The sequence below is a fragment of the Meriones unguiculatus genome, chromosome 18 (genome assembly GCF_030254825.1).
Source record: "Meriones unguiculatus strain TT.TT164.6M chromosome 18, Bangor_MerUng_6.1, whole genome shotgun sequence".
Taxonomy (NCBI): Eukaryota; Metazoa; Chordata; class Mammalia; order Rodentia; family Muridae; genus Meriones; species Meriones unguiculatus.
This window is the reverse complement of record NC_083365.1, coordinates 15,864,171-15,883,584: the sequence shown is the minus strand read 5'-3', so window position 1 is coordinate 15,883,584 and position 19,414 is coordinate 15,864,171. Positions and strand designations below refer to the sequence as shown.

Genomic DNA, 19,414 nt, shown 5'->3' with positions numbered 1-19,414 from the left:
TGAACAGAACACCAACAGCACAGGCTCCAAGATCAACAATTAATAAATGGGACATCGTGAAACTGAAAATCTGTAAAGCAAAGGACACTGTCAACAGAACAAAATGACTGCTTACTGGGAAAAAATCTTCACCAACCCTACATCTGATAGAGGGCTAATATCCAAAATATATAAAGAACTAAAGAAACTAAACACCAACAAATCCAATTAAAAATGGCATACAAAGCTAAACTAAGAACTGTCAACAGAGGAATATCAAATGCTGAAAAACCCTTAAAGAAATGTTCAACATCCTTAGTCATCAGGGAAATGTAACAGGACAACATTCTCCGTACAGCGACCAAGAGAATGAACTCTGGGCCCTAAAACAACAGTGATTGTGTTTCCCAGGTGAGAGGAAACCCCCACGGCATGGGAATCAGTCGGGTCCACTCTCAGGTCACTCAGCCAGAACCCGGAAGAGATCCCGGGTCATGCAGGCACTAGGTCCCCAGACCAGAGACACATGCCTGCGTGTCCCAATCATTGTCCCAGGCACAAAAACACCAGAGACTAGGAGTCCCAGTCTTGAGAAAACCCACGGGGAAGGAAAGTTGCAAGACTGGTCACAGGTCACCCAGTCTTTCCCTGGAAAAAGTCTGCAGACCGCAGGTACCCGCCGCCATCACAACTGAGCTCCCAGCCAGCATGGAGAGCGCTGCCCGCCCAGCTCACCTGTACAGATATCCTGCGCGCCCCAGGGTAACAGAGCCTGAGAATCCCTGTCTGGAGAGGCCCCCACAGCGAGGAAGGAAACCGCACTCTCTTGGGTCACCTAGGGTTTGCCTGGGGAAAGTCTCACAGACCAGCGAGTACGTGCCGCCATCAATGTTCCAGGCCCAAGCAGGAAGCACGGAGTTGTTGGGAACCCAGCTCCCGTAGACTAGCAAGCGGGCACGCGCGCTGCCAGCCCGGAGACCTGCTTTGTACCTACTCCTTACAGATAGAACTGTGTGCCCCAGGACGCTGGAGTCTTGGAGTCACTGTCTGGAGAAACCCTCACAAGGAACAAGAAACGAAGCAAAGGGGACAGACTTAGGCCACCCAGTATATCCCCGGAAAAAGTCCCACAGACTGGCCCAACCCAGGGACCTGTTGTGCCCCAGATAGCCTGCTGTTACCAGGAGAGCAGTACTCACCTGCCACAGATTACCGCTTGGGTACTGGAGCACAGAGCCCCAACCTCAAACCTACAAAAGACTGGGAACCCCGAGATTAACCACCAAATACTGCTCCAAGGGGCAACCAGTTATCCCTAACAATACTGACCAAACCACGGGACACACAGGTTACAGCAGCTGATCACTAAATCTACAGCAAGAAACCCAGAATCAGGGCAGCTGTCTCCAGGACTTCTCCCAGTGAGAGGAGAGCCCTCTTGACTAATAAGGACCACAGTTACCACCCAGGTCTCTATGCCTGAGGTGAGCTGTAGCAACTCCTGAAAAACACTAGCCATTCAGTGACAATACCCAAAAAGCTGAGAAGGCTTCCTTCAGGAGAAAACATCTTCCTGCCAAAGGGATTCTCTCCACTACAGGATTCCAGGAACCACCAGAAATTAACTTCAAACACCTAAGATAGCCCAATGGGCAGAGGAAAGCATAAAAGTTCAACCAACAAAAGCCAGAGCAATATGGCATCTCCAGAAACCAGTTATCCAGGGGCAAGTAGCCCTAGACACCCCAGCATAATTGAAATTCAAGAAGATGACCTAACATCTATGCTCATGAAGAAGATAACAAAGGAAACAAATAAAATATGTAAAGAAATAGAGGAAGCTGCAGCCAAACAGTTTGTGGCCTTTAGAGAGGAAATGCTTAAATCACTAAAGGAAATAAAAGAAACAGAGGATTGTTCAAACAAACAGCTGAAGGAGTTGATGGAAAAACAGGAAAATACAGCCAGACAGATGAAGGAAATCAACAAAACGGCTCAAGATCTGAAGATAGAATTGGAAAAATTAAAAAAACACAAATGGAAGAAATTGTGGAGAGAAAAAATGTAGGGAAGAAAGGAGGAAATACAGAGGTTAGCATAACTAATAGTCTACAAGAAATGGAAAAAAGAATCTCAGGTGTGGAAGATTCAATGGAAGAAATAGATGTATCTGTCAAAGAAAATGTTAAATCTAAAAAATTCCTGACACAGACCGTCCAAGAAATTCAAGACAACATAAAAAGACAAAACCTAAGAATAACAGGAATAGAGGAAAAAGAAGATTCCCTGCACCAAGGCCCAGAAAATATTTTCAACAAAATCAATGAAGAAAATTTCCCCAACTTAAAGGAGAGGCCAATAAGAATTACAAGAGGCCTACAGAACACCCAATAAATTAGACCAGAAAAGAAAATCCTCCCACAACATAATAATCAAAACCATAAGTATACAGAACAAAGAAAAAATACTAAAAGCTGCAAGAGAAAAAGGCCAAGTAACATATAATGGCAAACCCACTGGAATCACACGTGACTTTTCAACAGACTATGAAAGCCAGAAGGGCCTAGATGGATATCATGCAAACCCTGAGAGAACACAGATGTCAGCCCAGGCTACTATACCCAGCAAAACTCTCAGTCCTCATAGACAGAGAAAACAAGATATTCAACGACAAAAACAAATTTCAACAATACCTACAAACAAATCCAGCCTTACAGAAGACACTAGAAGGGAAAATACAACCCAAGAAAACTAGCTACTTTCAAGGAAACACAGGAAATAACTAACCTCACTATAGTAGAACAAAAAGCAACCAAGCACACAACCGTATGACTACAGTCAACATTGAATTCAAAGGATCTAACAGCCACTGGTCATTAATCTTTCTCAACATCAATGGATTCAATTCTCTAATAAAAAGACAGAGACTAACAGAATGGATGTGTAAACAAAACCCAGCAATCTGTTGCATACAAGAAACACACCTAAGTCACAAAGATAGACATTACCAGAGGGTAAAGGGTTGGAAGATGGCTTTCCAAGCAAATGGATGCAAGAAGCAAGCAAGAGTAGCTATTCTAATATCTGAAAAAATAGACTTTCAACCAAATTTAATAAAAGGAGATGGGGAAGAACACTTCATACTCATCAAGGGAAAATTCCACCAGGAAGACATCACAATCCTGAACATCTATGCCCCAAATACAAGGGCACCCACATTTGTGAAAGAAACATTGATAAAACTTAAACCACACATAGATCCCCATGCATTAATAGTGGGAGACGTCAATACCCCACTCTCAACAAAGGACAGGTCAACTAAACAGAAATTAAACAAAGAAACAATATCTCTAACAGAGGTCATGAATCAAATGGACCTAATAGACATTTACAGAACCTTATACCCAAACACAAAAGAATTTACCTTCTTCTCAGCACCTCATGGAACCTTCTCCAAAATAGACCATATAGTTGGTCACAAAGCAAACCTTAACAAATACAAGAAGATTGAAATAATCCCTTGTATCCTGTCTGATCACCATGGAATAAAGCTGGACCTCAACAACAGAAATAGCAAAAAACTTACACACACATGGAAACTGAACAACTCACTACTCAATGACAGCTGGGTCGGAGAAGAAATAAAGAAATTAAAGTCCTCCTAGAATTCAATGAAAATGAAGGCACAACATACCCAAACCTGTGGGACATAATGAAAGCAGTGCTAAATGGAAAGTTCATAGCACTAAGTGCCTTCAAGAAGAAATTCGAGACAGCTTGTTCAAACAACTTAATGACTCACTTAAAAACCCTAGAAAAAGAAGAAGTAGACACACCAAAAAGGAGTAGATGGCTAGAAATAATCAAACTCAGGGCTGAAATCAATCATTAGAAACAAATAAAACAATTCAAAGAATCAATGAAACCAAGAGCTGGTTCTTTGAGAAGATCAACAAGATAGACAAACCCTTAGCCAAGCTAACTAAAAGTCAGAGAGACACCATCCAAATCAACAAAATCAGAAATGAAAAGGGGGACATAACTACAGACACTGAGGAAATCCAGTCAATCATTAGGACTTACTTCAAAAGTCTATACGCCACAAAATCTAAATGAAATGGACAATTTTCTTGATCGATTCCACTTACCAAAGCTGAATCAGGACCAGGTATATCAATTAAATAGTCCTATATCCTCCAAGGAAATATAAGCAGTCATCGAAAGTCTCCCATCCAAAAAAAAAAAAAAAAGTCCAGGACCAGATGGTTTTGGTGCAGAATTCTACCAGACCTTCAAAGAAGAGCTAACTTCAGTTCTCTTCAAACTATTCCACAAAATAGAAACAGAAGGAACATCACAAAAGTAATTCTATGAAGCCACAGTCACCTTGGTACCTAAACCTCACAAAGACCCAACAAAGAAAGAAAATTTCAGGCCAATCTCCCTTATGAACACTGATGCAAAAATACTCAACAAAATACTTGCAAACCAAATACAAGAACACATCAAAGATATCATCCATTATGACCAAGTAGGCTTCATCCCAGGTATGCAGGGGTTGTTCAGTATAGGGAAATCCATCAGTGTGATCCACCATATTAACAAACTGAAAGAAAAAAACCACATGATAATCTCCCTAGATGCTGAAAAAGCATTTGACAAAATTTAACATCCATTCATGTTTAAAGTATTGGAGAGATCAGGTATACAAGGCACATATCTAAACATAGTAAAGGCGATATACAGCAAGCCTAAACTGAACGGAGAGAAACTTAAAGCAATCCCACTGAAATCAGGGACAAGACAAGGCTGCCCACTCTCTCCATATCTCTTCAACATAGTTTTGGAAGTCCTTGCTAGAGCAATAAGAGAGTTGAAGGAGATCAAGGGGATACAAGTTGGAAAGGAAGAAGTCAAATTATCACTATTTGCAGATGATATGATAGTATACGTGAGTCACCCCAAAAACTCTACCAGGGAACTCCTACAGCTGATAAACACCTTCAGCAAAGTGGCTGGATACAAAATTAACTAAAAAAAATCAGTAGCCCTCGTGTATACAAAAGACAAAAGGGCTGAGACAGAAATTAGCGAAACAACACCCTTCACAATAGCCACAGATGACATAAAGTACCTTGGAGTAACCCTAACCAAGCAAGTCAAAGACTTGTATGAAAAAAATTTCAAGTAGCTGAAGAAATAATTAGAAGAAGATATCAGAAGATGGAAAGATCTCCTATGCTCATGGTTTGGCAGAATTAACATACTAAAAGTGGCCATCTTACCAAAAGCAATCTAAAGATTCAATGCAATTCCCATCAAATTACCAACAGAATTCTCTACAGACCTGGAAAGAAAAATTCTCAACTTCATATGGAATAACAAGAAACCCAGAATTGCTAAAACAATCCTCTACAATAAAAGATCATCTTGAGGTATCTCCATCCCTGATCTTAAGTTGTATGATAGAGCAACAGTTTTAAAAACTACATGGTACTGGCATAGAAACAGAATAGTGGATCAATGGAACCGAACAGATGACCCAGAAATAAACCCACACACTTATGGACACCTGATGCCAAAACCATACAATGGAAAAAAGATAGCATCTTCAGCAAATGGTGCTGGTCCAACTGGATGTCTACATGTAGAAAAATGCAAATAGATCCATACTTATCACCCTGCACAAAACTGAAGTCCAAGTGGATCAAAGAGCTCAACATCAAACCAGACACATTAAATCAGTTAGAAGAAAAAATGGGGAAGACCCTAGAATTCATTGGTACAGGAGACAACTTCCTGAACAGAACACCAACAGCACAGGCTCTAAGAGCAACAATCAATAAATGGGACCTCATGAAACTAAAAAGCTTCTGTAAAGCAAAGGATACCATCACCAAAACAAAGCAACTGCCTACAGATTGGGAAAGAATCTTCACCAACGCTTTATCTGACAGCGGACTATTATCCAGTATATATAAAGAACTAAAGAAGCTGAAAAGCAGCAAACCAAGTAATCCAATTAAAAAAAATGGGGAACAGAGCTAAACAGAGAACTCTCTGTAGAGGAATATTGAATGGCAGAGAAACACTTAAAGAAATGCTCAATGTCATTAGCCATTGGGGAAATGCAAATCAAAACAACCCTGAGAGTTCACCTTACCCCCATCAGAATGGCCAAGATAAAAAACTCAAGCGACAACACATGCTGGAGAGGTTGTGGAGAAACCTTCTCCACTGCTGATGGGAATGTAAATTTGAACAACCACTCTGGAAATAAATCTGGCGCTTTCTCAGACAACTAGGAATAACACTTCCTCAAGATCCAGCCATACCACTCCTAGGCATATATCCAAAAGAGGCTCAAGTACACAATAAGGACATTTGCTCAACCATGTTAGTAGCAGCTTTATTTGTAATAGCCAGAAGCTGGAAATAGCCTAGATGCCACTCAACTGAAGAATGGATGCATAAATTGTGGTACATCTATACACTGGAGTATTACTCAGCAATGAAAAATAAGGAAATCATGAAATTTGCAGGTAAATGGTGGGACCTGGAAAGGATCATCCTGAGTGAGTTGTCCTAGAAGCAAAAAGACACACACGGTATATACTCACTCATATAGACATACAACATAGGATATACCCACTAAAATCTGTACATGTAAAGAAACTAACCAAGAGAGAGGACCCTAACTAAAACACTCAATCCCCATCCTGAAAAGCAAAGAGGATGGACAACAGAAGAAGAAAACAGGAAACAACCTAGGAACCTGCCACAGAGAGCCTCTGAAAGCCTCTGCCCTGCAGACTATCAAAGCAGATGCTGAGCCTGATGGCCAACTGTTGGGCAGAGTGAATGGAATCTTATGTAAGAAGTGGGAAATAGTAAGAGCTGGAGAGGACAGGAACTCCACAAGTCGAGCAACAGAACCAGAAAATTGGAACACAGGGGTCTTCCCAGAGACTCATACTCCAACCAAGTACCATGCATGAAGATAACCTGGAACCCCTGCACAGATGTAGCCCATGGCAGTTTAGTGTCCAAGTGGGTTCCATAGTAAAGGGAAGAGGGACTGCCCCTGACATAATCTGATTGGCCTGCTCTTTGATCACCTCCCCCTGAGGCGGGGAGCAACCTTACCAGGCCACAGACAATGCAACCATTCCTGATGAGATCTGATAGACTAAGATCAGAAGGATGGAGAGGTGGACCTCCCCTGTCAGTGGACTTGGGGAGGGACATGCGTGAAGAAGGGGGAGGGAGGGTGAGATCAGAAGGGAGGCTTGGGGATATAAAGTGAATAAAGTTAAATAAAAAAAAACTTTAAAAAAATGACTCTGAGATTACATTTTATACCCGTCAGAATGGCTATGTTAAAAAAACTCAAGTGCCATCACATGCTAGCAAGGATGTGGAGAAAGGGGAACCCTCCTCCATTGCTGTTGAGAATGTAAACTTGTACAACCACTTTGGAAATCAATCTGGTGCTTTCTCAGAAAATTGGCACTTACTCTTCCTCAAAACCAGCTATATCACTCCTGGACACATACCCAAACAATGCTCCACCATACAAGGCATTTGCTCAACTATGTTCACAACAGCTTTATTTATAATAGCCAGAATCTGGAAACCACCCATACGTCCCTCAACAGAAGAATGGATACAAAAAAATTGTGGTACATTTAAACAACGGAATACTACTCAGCTATTAAAAACAAGGAAATCATGAAATTTGCAGGCAAATGGATGGAACTAGAAAAGATCATCCTGAGTGATGTAACCCAGGACCAGAAATACATGCATTACATATACTCATATACAATATATATATACATATATATATGTATATATATATGTGGATATATGCCATATAATACAAGAAATCATACTACAATCTACAGACCTAAAGATGCTAAATAACAAGGAGGACCCTGGGGAGGATGCTTAATTCTCATTCAGAATAGACACTGGAAATGGCTGAAGAGAGGGAACAGGACAGGAGCTTACATAGATGTCTTCTGAAAGACTCCACCCAGTAGGGGATCAAAGCAGAAGTTAGGACTCACAGCCAAACTTTGGGCAGAGCACTAGGACTCTTGTATGATGGGGGGGGGTGTGTGGATAGAAGGACCCAGGGGGTCAGGAACTGTGCAAGATGACCAACAGAGCCAACAAATCTGGGTCCAGGGGATCCTGCAGAGACTGATGCACCAACCAAGCACCATGTATGGAGAGGACCTAGATCCCTTGCTCAGATGTAACTGATGGAGAGCTCAATCTCTATGTGAATCCCCTAGTTATAAGAGCAAGGGCTGTTCTCTGACATGGGCTCTGATGCCTGCTCTTTGATCACTTCCCCCTGGTAGGCCAGCCTAGCCAGGCCACAGTGGAAGAGGACGCAGGCAGTCCTAATGAGGCTTGACAGGCTGGGGTCAGATGGTGGGAAGGAAGGATCCCCCCTTACTGAGGACTAGGGGAGGGTAAGGAGAAAAGAGAGGAAGAGAGGAGGGGCCAGGAGGAACTGAGGGTGGGGCTTGCAAGCAGGATGTAAAGTAAATAAATTATTATTAATTAATTAATTAATTAAAATGATCACCCTGCCAGAAGCGATGGAAATATACAGATTGAATGCATTTACAAGCAAAATACCAAGACCTCTCTTCACAGTTAAAAAAAATAAAATCTTTCCCAGCTATACCTCAGACAGGCATTAACATAAAGAAATTACAAAGAAAAGAAGTTATCCTTCTCAAGCCCTGAAACTTCTGATGAAGAAACAAGCTAATTAAATGAACAGAAGAAGTGAAGATGGCCAATACATATTTTTTTAAAGTGTTCAACATCCTTAGTCATCAGGGAATACAAATTAAAAATACTTTTATAAATCACTTATCCAAATCAGAATGATGATTGTCAAGAAAGCTGACTAAATGTTGGTGATGACGTGGAGAAAGGAGAACCCTTGTTTATTGCTGGAGGGAGTATAAACCAGTGCAGCCATATGGAAATCAGTATGGAAATTTCTTAAAGAAATTGCAAACAGAACTACCGTATGACTCAGCTATACAACTGCTGACTCAAGAATCTCCACATCCTACCACAGGGACAAGTGGTTATCCATGTTTATTGCTGCTCAACAACAGGGAGACGGAATCCGCCTAGATGCCTATCGGATGAATGGACCCAGCCTAGATACCCGTCAGATAATTTCCTATCTACACAATACAATTGTATTCATCAGTAAAGAGAAATAAAGTTATTACAGTTTCAGAACATGGACGGAATTGGGAAATCTATTGAGTGAAGTGACCCAAATCAGAAAGAGAAAGCAGTTAAGTACTCACTCAGGCAGTGTAAACAGAGCCTGTACCGTCATATATATGGACAAACAGGCGTGGCCAACTCAAAACACTGGAGAGGAAACAGAGGGTAGAAACCAGCGCTGCTGGCAGGGCTGAGAAGCAGGAGGTATAAGCTACGTGAAAGTAGAAAGGGGACTTGGACCGAGGCCACAGGGGCACTGGGGAGGAGGGGGGCTGAGAAGACCAAAGGGGAGGCGGGTCTACTGAAATACGCTTTGCTTGAAACGTATTATTGTGATATCGAATATTTTGTATGCTGGTTTTAAAAAATTGAAGGGTAAGATACAGCTGCTATTATTTACAAATTATTCTGGAAGTACTAATCAGTACAATTAGGACGAATGTCACATAAACACTAAGGAAAACATTGTCGCTTGAGGATATGCGTCTCCATTCATTTCTTCTGCACTGACTACTACACATACGCGCAGGCTAACCTCAACCGCATGGATCCGCTCTCACTCTCTTACTTTGGTTTCTACATTCACTGTTGCTTGAGGCTTCCTTCTTAGAGCGTGAGTTGGTGCATTTCATTTCCCTGAATCTCTGATGTTTTGCTACCTCTGTTCCAGTTTAACAAAGTTCCTAACTGTCTTAGGTTGGTTCCAGTAAAGCTCTCTTTCAAACTACATACTTAGGTCTATCTTAAAATATTTATTAGGTCCTGTTGGATGATAAGATTTTTAAACATTCAGTTTTAAGGTATTTAAACTCTGGAATTTCATTCTTCATGAGAACACGCACATGGGAAGCATCCACAGACAGACAGACAGACAGACACACCCAAACATGCACACACACCACTGACCCTTACTTTTTTCACATAAAAAAAATAGATCTTACTTTTCTTGGAAATCATTTTGTCACAGTCAAATAACTTGGAGGAATGGCGTTGCAAAAGAAGTTCACATTCCTTTAATCTTAACTCCATGGTGCCGAGAGTTTCAAATACTTGAGGAACATTGGTCCATAGATGAGTAAAAATAGAAGTAAATGAACTCTCCTCTTCTAGTTTTTTCATAGCGTCTTCCCGTGAACTAATATTTTTTAAAAAAACATTCCTGGGCCAGTAATCCTGCAGAAATACACATTTCACATCTTCCTGAATAAATTTAAATCACAGTTTAATGACTTAAAATTAAAATTTTATCCTACAGCATTTTTTTAATTAAATGTTTTAAAAATGAATTTTGAAATAATTAAAAATCTCACAAAAGTTGCAAGAACTTTCTAAAAACATGACTTGGGGAATCATTTGAGTATAAGTTGCTGCTTTGATGGCCCATTATCTTTGAAAAAAGTGAAAGCATTCTCACATAAAATAGCATTATAAAAATCATAAAATTAGTCTTAATGCATTTTCCCACCTAAATTAAAAACCTATTGAAATTTCATCAGTTGATTAAGCAATATATTTTATAGAAAAAATAATAGAATTTAGAATCATAAATACTTGGGATTCAATTCTTTTAGTATGAGTCCATTGCAGTTTAAAACAACTCCTAAGTATTTGGTTGGGAGGAAAGTGAAATAGGAGGCACAGAGTTGTTTTTCACTTCTATTTTCCCCAGCCTTGCTGACATATAATACACGAAATTATACAAAGTTATTATAAATAACATGTTATCTTAATATCTGTATGTGCTATGAGATGACCAACCAAATATAGAGTTAAGAGCATATTCATTGCTTCACATAGGTTTTACTGTTTTTTTAATGGTGAAAAATTTAATATCAACTGCTGTCTTGGAAATTCTAAGATATATATTAACTAGAGCCACCTGCTGTCCACTAAATCTCCAGAAGATATTCATATTATATAATGGAAACTTTGCACCCTTCAATCCATTTATTCTCTTCTTTACGCAAGCCCCTGGAAACCATTAGGCTACCCTCTGCTACTGAGTTCCCCTGTTTTAGATTCCTTGTGTGAATAGAAAATGTAACAACAGTCTTTCTGGGTCAGGTTTATTTTATTTAGTATTTTTCTAGGTTTATACACATGACTGCACATCTTTTGCATGGTTCAGGGGTGTCTTAAGAAGTCATAAGGAATTATACTATTATCTAACTTAAAAACCTCTGTAATACACATACATCAGTGTATAAATATACTTGTATAGTTCAAATAACATTTTCTCATTTGAGCAGTTAATGCTCCCTTTATGAGCCAAACACCATCTACCAAAAACCCAACAACAGACATGAGAAGCTCTCTTTGAATTGTTGGTCAGGATTGTCCAAGAAACTCCCAAAACATAAAATCTATTGCTGTTGCCTTTGGTTGTCCAAAGGCAAAGGGATTTATGCAAGAGGGTATACATTTCAAAGGCATGACCCAGAGGCCCCTGATCTATAACTGACCCAAAAACTTTCTTTCTAAGGAGCAGTTTTCATGGTTCCAGAAGGTATCAAGCAAGCTTCCAAAGGAGGGAGGTAACCAACAGACTTACCTAACTGTGATGCCTATGAACCACAACAACAACTAGACGGCAAAATAACCCTAAGTGTTCATTAGTGGCACATACATTGGTGGTAACCAATAGCTCTTTAATCAGACTTAAGTCGTGGTTAACAAGAGGGAAATTATGCCTGGTACTGGAAGCCTAGCCAACTACCCAGGGTTAGTAAAGTTGTGAATCTTGGAGGAGAACCTACATATTCTACTTTTTTTTTTATTGCTTGAAACATAGTTTGTAGACCATTTTATTTAAATATATGAACAACCAATGGGATACTGCAATACAAGTAAACTCTTCACATCTTAGGAGCGTAGGGAGGTAAAAAAAAGTAAGACTGTTGGTCTTTGGTAGACTGGGACATAGAGATACAGATAAATGTTTATGTAGGTAAAAGGGCAGTGGCCCAGGTAAAATTTCCCACCCCATCTTTTTAAATCAGCATAATCTCTAACTACATTCTTAATGTTATTCCTTATACCCACAAATAAGTACAGTCCTCATGACTCATCAAGGAAACTTCTCTTTGCAACAGATGGAGACCATTACAGACAACCAGAGCCAATCAAAATATATAGTTGTGGAGACCATTCCCAATGAATACATCTCCAAAACAGCTCCCTCACCTAAGGCTTGGACAAAAATGAAGAAGAAGGAATACAAAGATTTTAAGAGCCAGAGATCATGAAGTTTGCAGTGGGATTGTGTCTCTTACACTCTTCGCATTCCTTCTTCATTTTCTTTAGATGAGGGAGGTGTTTTGGAGGTGTAATCATTAGAAATGGTCTCTACAATTATGTATTTTAATTGGCTAAACCCATAGTCACACTAAAAATAAGCCAAACAAGGACAACAACAATAAACATGCTGAAGTGGACAGGACATAAGCTCATGATTCCTCAACCCTATACAAAGAACTCGAGGCGTCTAAAGAATGCTTAGAGTGAAATAGTCTTCCCCAGGGAAAAGCACAGCAAATGATTATCCAACACCAAATGGTCATCCCTGAATACATACATACAAGTCTGAGTGGGTTATATTTAGGAATAAATACATGTACATATATGTAACAACACTTAATTTTTAAAAGTCCACAAGTTTAAAAAGGAACAAAGAGAGATATGTGGGATGGTTTGGAGGGGGAATAGAGAAGGGACACATGATGTAAATATACCATAACCTCAAAAATAGCTGGGACACAAAGTGAATAAATGGAAATTAATATAAAAATAAAAATTTAATTAAAAAATAAAGGAAGTAGTAAAACAAGAAGCTTCTTTTCTAAAGAGAAAAAGTGAATGGAGTGAAAAGAAACCACACAGAGTGGAAGAGAATTTTTTCCAGCTAAGCATTTGATAGAGGATTAATACCCAGAATGTACAAAGAACTCTAAAAACAGAGACAAGGAAACAAATGACCCAATTAAAAATAGGTTGTGGATCCAAACATAGAGTTTTCAAGATGCAGAAGTACTACGAAATATCTTTGAAAGTGTTCAGCATCCTTAGCAATTAGATAAATGCAAATTTAATCCCCAGTCAGAATAGTTAGGATTGAGAAAACAACTGACTGCAAACTGGGGCAGCCGCTTTGGAAATCTGTGTAGGGAATTCTCAAAACGTTGAGAATATGTACCACTCCGTTGCATATGCCCAAAGGGCGTTACATTATACATCACAGATAATCATGTTCATTGCCACTCTATTAACAATAGCTAGGACATGGAAACAACCTAAATGGATGATGAAAATGTAGTACATATCCACAATGAAATACTATTCAGCTTTTAAACAATAACATAAAATTTTGTAGGTAAAAAGATGGAGCTAGACAAACTCTTCCTGAATAAAATAATCCAGACCCCCAAAAGGCAAATATTACATGTTTTTCTCTTATATATAGATGTTAGCATTTAAGCCTTCTATAGGCATGCTACAATCCAAATAACCTCAGAGATTAGGTTTCAAGTGAGGGACGAGCAGGAAGAAGAGGATGCTTCAAGAAAGGGGGAATAAAATATAGAGTTCTGGAGAATGGAAAAACAAGTGGGAGACTAGAGTGGGAAAACTAACAGGGGAGGGGGATGGATTAGAGGGATAGAGAGAGAATATAGAAGGGACAACTAACACTAAAGGTGATTTGAGAGGATCTTATAGAAACGTACTACCATGGAAACGTCATAAAATATATACTTGTATGAAAGAAATATAAATGGAGCCACCAAATAACAAGGAAGACAATATCCCAACTGGACATTGTTTGACACCATGTGAAACCTCCACTGCCAGGAATAGGATATATCTATTTGAATCTTTGGCCAAAGGAGCCCCAAACATCTCAGGCTATACCCAAGGCTATTGGTTACTCTTAATAAAATGATGGCAAGGCCCCATTGCTGAAAACAACACTTACATATCTCATCAAATAGGGAGAAGTTGAGATAGAGCCTGACTAGAGCCTTTACCCCTACTGATTAGCGTTCATGTTACTGGAAGGTATTCTTCACCCTAGCAGAGGAGAAAGATAACCACCAACTCGGCTATATACCCTGCAATCTACAACAGTGACCTGTCTACAAGATATGTTGCTACAATAAGATCACAAATGTTGTGGGAGTGGGCTACCACTGTCTGCTTGGATTTAAGGCCTACTCCACGAGCCACCCATGCCTGACATTGTTCCTTGGGGAGTTATGAACATCAGATTGTGTAAATCATGGGCCTAGGGAAAAACAAGCACTATTGTTCTGCTACAGGAACATAGGAATAAAATGACCCCTAAAGACATTCTGCTATGCCCATAGACCACTGCGTCACTCAGCCATCATCAGAGAAGCTTCATTCTGCAGTAGATGGAAACTAACAGAGAGACTCACAAATGAACAACATGCAGAGAGATATTTTGGAACACTAAGTCCTAAATGGGATGGCTTCATTAAACACCTCCTTTCAAGGTTCAGAAATCTATGCAAAGAGGAGGAAGAATGATTATACCCCCCAGACAGGATGGATGAGTCCAAAGAAATGATGTACATATGAACAGATACAGCAGGATGGATGTACATATGAACTCACAGACTGTGGCAGCAAGCACAGGACATGCTCAGGTCCACATTGAACTAGATCTCAGTGCTGAGAAAGGTAGTGGATATGGGCTATCTGCAATTTACACCACTTGCAAAAGAAAAAGTAGTTTTCTCCAGTGGAGACTCATTGGGCATATCAACCACACTTAAAGCTAGGCCTCACACCTATCAGTAGATAAACAACACAAAATGAACTCAATGGTATTTCTGTAGACTTTTTTAAAATTCAAATTGCTTTGTTTGGGCATTTTTCTGTCTTACTGATATTTTACCTGAATATGATAGCTTCTGGTTTTGTTTTCATGATGGGTGTGTGAGTGTTGTTTGTGTTTTTAAAATTCTGCTTTGGTTGTTTTGGCTCTTGCTTGTACACTTTCTAAACATAAAGAGAAGGAAAGGGTGTGAAGTTGGTTATATGGGGAGGGAGAAGGATCTGCGAGGAGTTGGGGGTGGTGGGAACCTTGATCTAAATGTTTTGTATGAAAAAATTGTTTTCAGTGAACAACAAAAAAGGAAACATTTAGAAACTGATTTTATTTTATTTTGCTCTTAAATGAAATTCTCAAAACACTGGGACAAAAGTACTCATTTAAATAAACACAACACACACATGATTTTCATTGCCAATAGTTTAGTCATAACAAATTGTTTATATTTCACATACGTGGAAATAAATTATTTATACTTCAATTTACTGAATTTCAACAGACCTCACTGAGAAGTCACTTTTTGCAGCACTCTACTTTATTTGGGGTATTAATGCCTCCACCTCTTTTCCAACCTTTCAACCCTAGGGAAAAGAAAAAGCTAGTAGGGAGAGAGGGTTCCTTTACTTCTCCCAGCTGTTTAGGGTCAAGGGATTCTTTTAGGGCTATACCTGTCTTCATCTTCAGCAAATGCAGTCAACAGTCTCCTCCAAGGCCACTGCGACCCAAAACGTTTCTCTCCATTTGTCTGCTCCAAAGCACCACACCATCCACCTCTTGGTTCTCTCCAAACTGCTGTACACCACATGCCAACACCGCATGCCAAATGACACTTTCTGGGCTCTCGTTTATGTCCTCAGAGCTGTAGACCATGCCCTTCTTTGTGCCGCACATGGTAGGTTCCATTTGCTGACAATGGAGATTGACATAGCCCTAAAAGAACCCATTGACCCTAACCAGCCGGGAGAAGTAGAGGTCCTCAGGTTGGTAGGGAGGTTGAAGCCTACAAACCTCAAATAAAATAGTTTTTTAAAAGAGCACTACAATCTTTTCTATCTTTTAAATTGACATCTTTATTCCAAACTTTATCTGACATATCTCAATGTATAACAAATATTAGATTCACATTTGCAAATGAATGAAATTGTCAAATTCTCGGGGAAACTCCTTAGTAATCCCAGTAAATCCAGAAAGACTCATAACAATTACACAAAACAATGGAAACTGGAGTTTCCAAATGAAGACACACTTTAATATTTTAATTTGATTCAATAATGAAGGAATATTGATGTAAGTTCTTTGTAAACTATCTGTGAGTATTAATTGGGATGAGTGGCTAAATAAAGGTAATTGTCAGATTATCTTGAAGGCATAAATACATAAGACAAAAATCTTAGGAAAGTACACAGAATTGTATGTATAGGGCTAATAGTTTTTAAATATGAAAACATTATTGTTAAGAGGAACTTAAAATGACATAGAGTCCACTAAAAGGAAATAAATATGTGCAAACATTTCCCTTTTTGAAGCGTAGTTTCCTGAATTTCTATTTTTCTTTTCATAGTTGATGTTTTTAAAAAAGCTGTGTTGGCAGAGAAATGAGGGTAGGAAGTTCTACTCACCCAGTTTTGACACTTTAAGAATTCTTCAAAGCTCCGTGGAGGCTCTTTGCATTTCTAATGAAGCAAAAGCAGTAAATGGCATTAATCCTGATTTTACTTAACATACATAACCCACTAAAGCAAAATTTGGTACTTAAGTTAGAATTTTTAGTGTTGTAAGATATTATAAGACATTCATTTGTATACTTTGTAAAGTCCAAGTACTTTGAAAACGGACAGAAAAAAAAATTCAACATGAATCTTGCTGAATGCTCTCATTTCAAATTCCAATAAGAGTTCCAAAATATTCTGACTTATTGTAGATTGTATCCATAATAAACTCAGAGCCAGGAATATAATAAATATTCCTCTTGCTGACAAGAAAGCCACAGGAGTGGAATTGTGAGTATACTATGGAGGCTTCAGGCTAACAACCCATAATCCCATTTTATTGTGCAGTAGTTTCTCTGAAACTACAATAGACTAATTTTATCAAAATAAAATTTAAATTCTTCTTATAGAGATTTTGTACACATCCCTCTTTCTGCTTAGATATTTCCCTGTGTAAAAGCTCTCTCTTAGACCTGATAAGCTAGGATCAGATGGAAGGGGAGGAGGACCTCCCCCATCAGTGGACTTAGAGATAGCAGGAAGGAGTTGAGGGAGGAAGAGTGGGAATGGGAGGGAATGAGGGAGGGGGCTACAGCTGGGATACAAAGTGAATAAATTGAAATTAATATAAAAATAATAAATGAAAAAATTGTAGCACAAATAAAACAAGTCAAAGGGGTACTTGAGGAGATGAAAAAAAAGTCACTTTTAATTAAAAGATTGAAAATAAGGCCAAGATACTACCCAGAAAGACCTGTTTTTAAAACAAAACATCCACAAAGACAAAAACAGAAAGTCATTTTTTTTTCTGAGAAGGCTTCAACCTTCAAACCTTGCAATATTTCTTCATGGTAATATTGAGCATGTTTGTGTCCTCAAGGAGAGAGAGAGACTATGTACATCAGAGCCAAATCACAAAATTATAAACAGAGGCTCTAACAGGTGCGTAAGTACTTATTATACATATCACTTTAGGAATAGGTGAGTCAATAAATGGGAGACATATCTAGGTATTTAAAAAATAATAACATGTGCAGAGAATGAAAATACAATGAGGAGGAACCAAAGAAAGGGAAAGAGACAGAAGAATCCAGAAGTCTAATACCTTAATAAGTAATGACAGCTGGAAAGAATAAAATCACATTTTAGTTTGCTAAAACACTTATTCCACATTCACCTATTAAATGGTCCAGTTTACAAAAGCACAGGGCTACACTTTGTAAAACTAATTTACACATTTGGAGTTAAATGGATGATTTCATTCTCTTAATACTATTTAAAATATATGAACATCACTAAACATGCAGGTAGCAAATGATAGTAAAATAAATAATGTAGGCAAAACATTACATAATACAACACGAATAAAATGAAGTCAAGTCAGTATTAAGGAAAACATGAAATTCTGGGGCTTTGCAGATTGAGAAAGAGATAAGAGGAATGGTGTATACAAAAGGCTTAAAAATAAAACAAAATAAAATAAATGTTCTATTTTCTTTTAATGGCTACCAAAGTATTTCATTTATAAACTGAAAACAGTAGCACATTTTACTTGAAGGAAAAGAGAAAGTTAATTGAAGGAGTGAAGCATGCATAGGAAACTCTCAGCCAAGTTCAACATGAAATTCACTGTCTGAACTAAAATGAAAAGGAGGTAAGGAGTGAGAAGGTGAATGAACACCTGTTTTCATAGTAGAGTGCTGCTCCATTGGAATAATAAGGAAAAACTCAAGTCATATAAAAAACATTCTTTTCTAGGTGTTAGTAAAAGTCAGCAGACACTGGTAATCATGACAGGTCAAGGTGATAATGCTTTATTCCGAACTTATCAAAGCACAACGCTATTGCAGGGCTTCTCAGCATCAGGCTTGGTTCAACAGCAGGGCAAGCTTATGACGCCAGCCTTGCTGGTGACCTGAGATCTAGACAGAGGCACAGACTACAAATAACAGATCCACGGCAGCTTCCTCACCTTCAGCACAGGTTTCTGCATCAATTGACTCTTCCCTTGGCCTGTCATGGTGGAATAGACGTGAACATCAAGAGAGGTCTGCCGGGTCTTAGATGCCATTATGAGTTCAGGGAACAAACTGGAAAGACAGCCAAATGCAAGAGCAGATGACTTAAACAACTCGTTTACATCACCTTCAAGCCTTGCTTATGAATTTTGTCAACAAAGCCACAATAGAGGAAGGGCATACATAGACTAAAACTAGACAGACTGGTATCTTCTTACAGTTTTGAATTTTGGAAGCTGATCAGAATTGAAACCAAAAACCTGCACTTCAAATTTCTCTTAGATCAAATATCAAAAAAATATTATAAGTAATTAGAAGAGGTTGGAGGTTGAGTAAATTCCAAGTGAACTCAGTCCAATTGAAGCTGCAGTTACCCTGAACGCTCAGCTTAACTCAAAGAAGATTCTAGATCAGCCTTTCACTCTAAGAGGGTTCGGGATCAGCCTTTTCTTTAAAAGCCCAAGGAGGGGGGGGGGGGGAAAGGCTTGTGCTCTCCAAAACTAAAGATGATTCTTTTTGTTTGTTTTTATTTTTTAAAGACAGAGTTTCTCTGTGTAGCCTTGGCTGTCCTGAACTCGCTTTGTAGA

General features: G+C 38.9%; 1 protein-coding gene across 1 annotated transcript in view; it reads right to left on the bottom strand.

The window, feature by feature from the left end:
* Positions 1 to 18,880, bottom strand: part of Fam227b (family with sequence similarity 227 member B) — a 184,372-nt gene extending 165,492 nt beyond the window's left edge. Inside the window, exons 1-3 of the mRNA XM_060372159.1 lie at positions 18,782 to 18,880; positions 16,720 to 16,773; positions 10,191 to 10,422 (exon numbers count right to left, since the gene is read on the bottom strand). Of these exons, the coding sequence (XP_060228142.1) occupies positions 10,191 to 10,422; positions 16,720 to 16,773; positions 18,782 to 18,880 (385 nt within the window). The remainder of the gene's footprint in view (positions 1 to 10,190; positions 10,423 to 16,719; positions 16,774 to 18,781) is intronic.
* Positions 18,881 to 19,414: the final 534 nt, after the last annotated feature.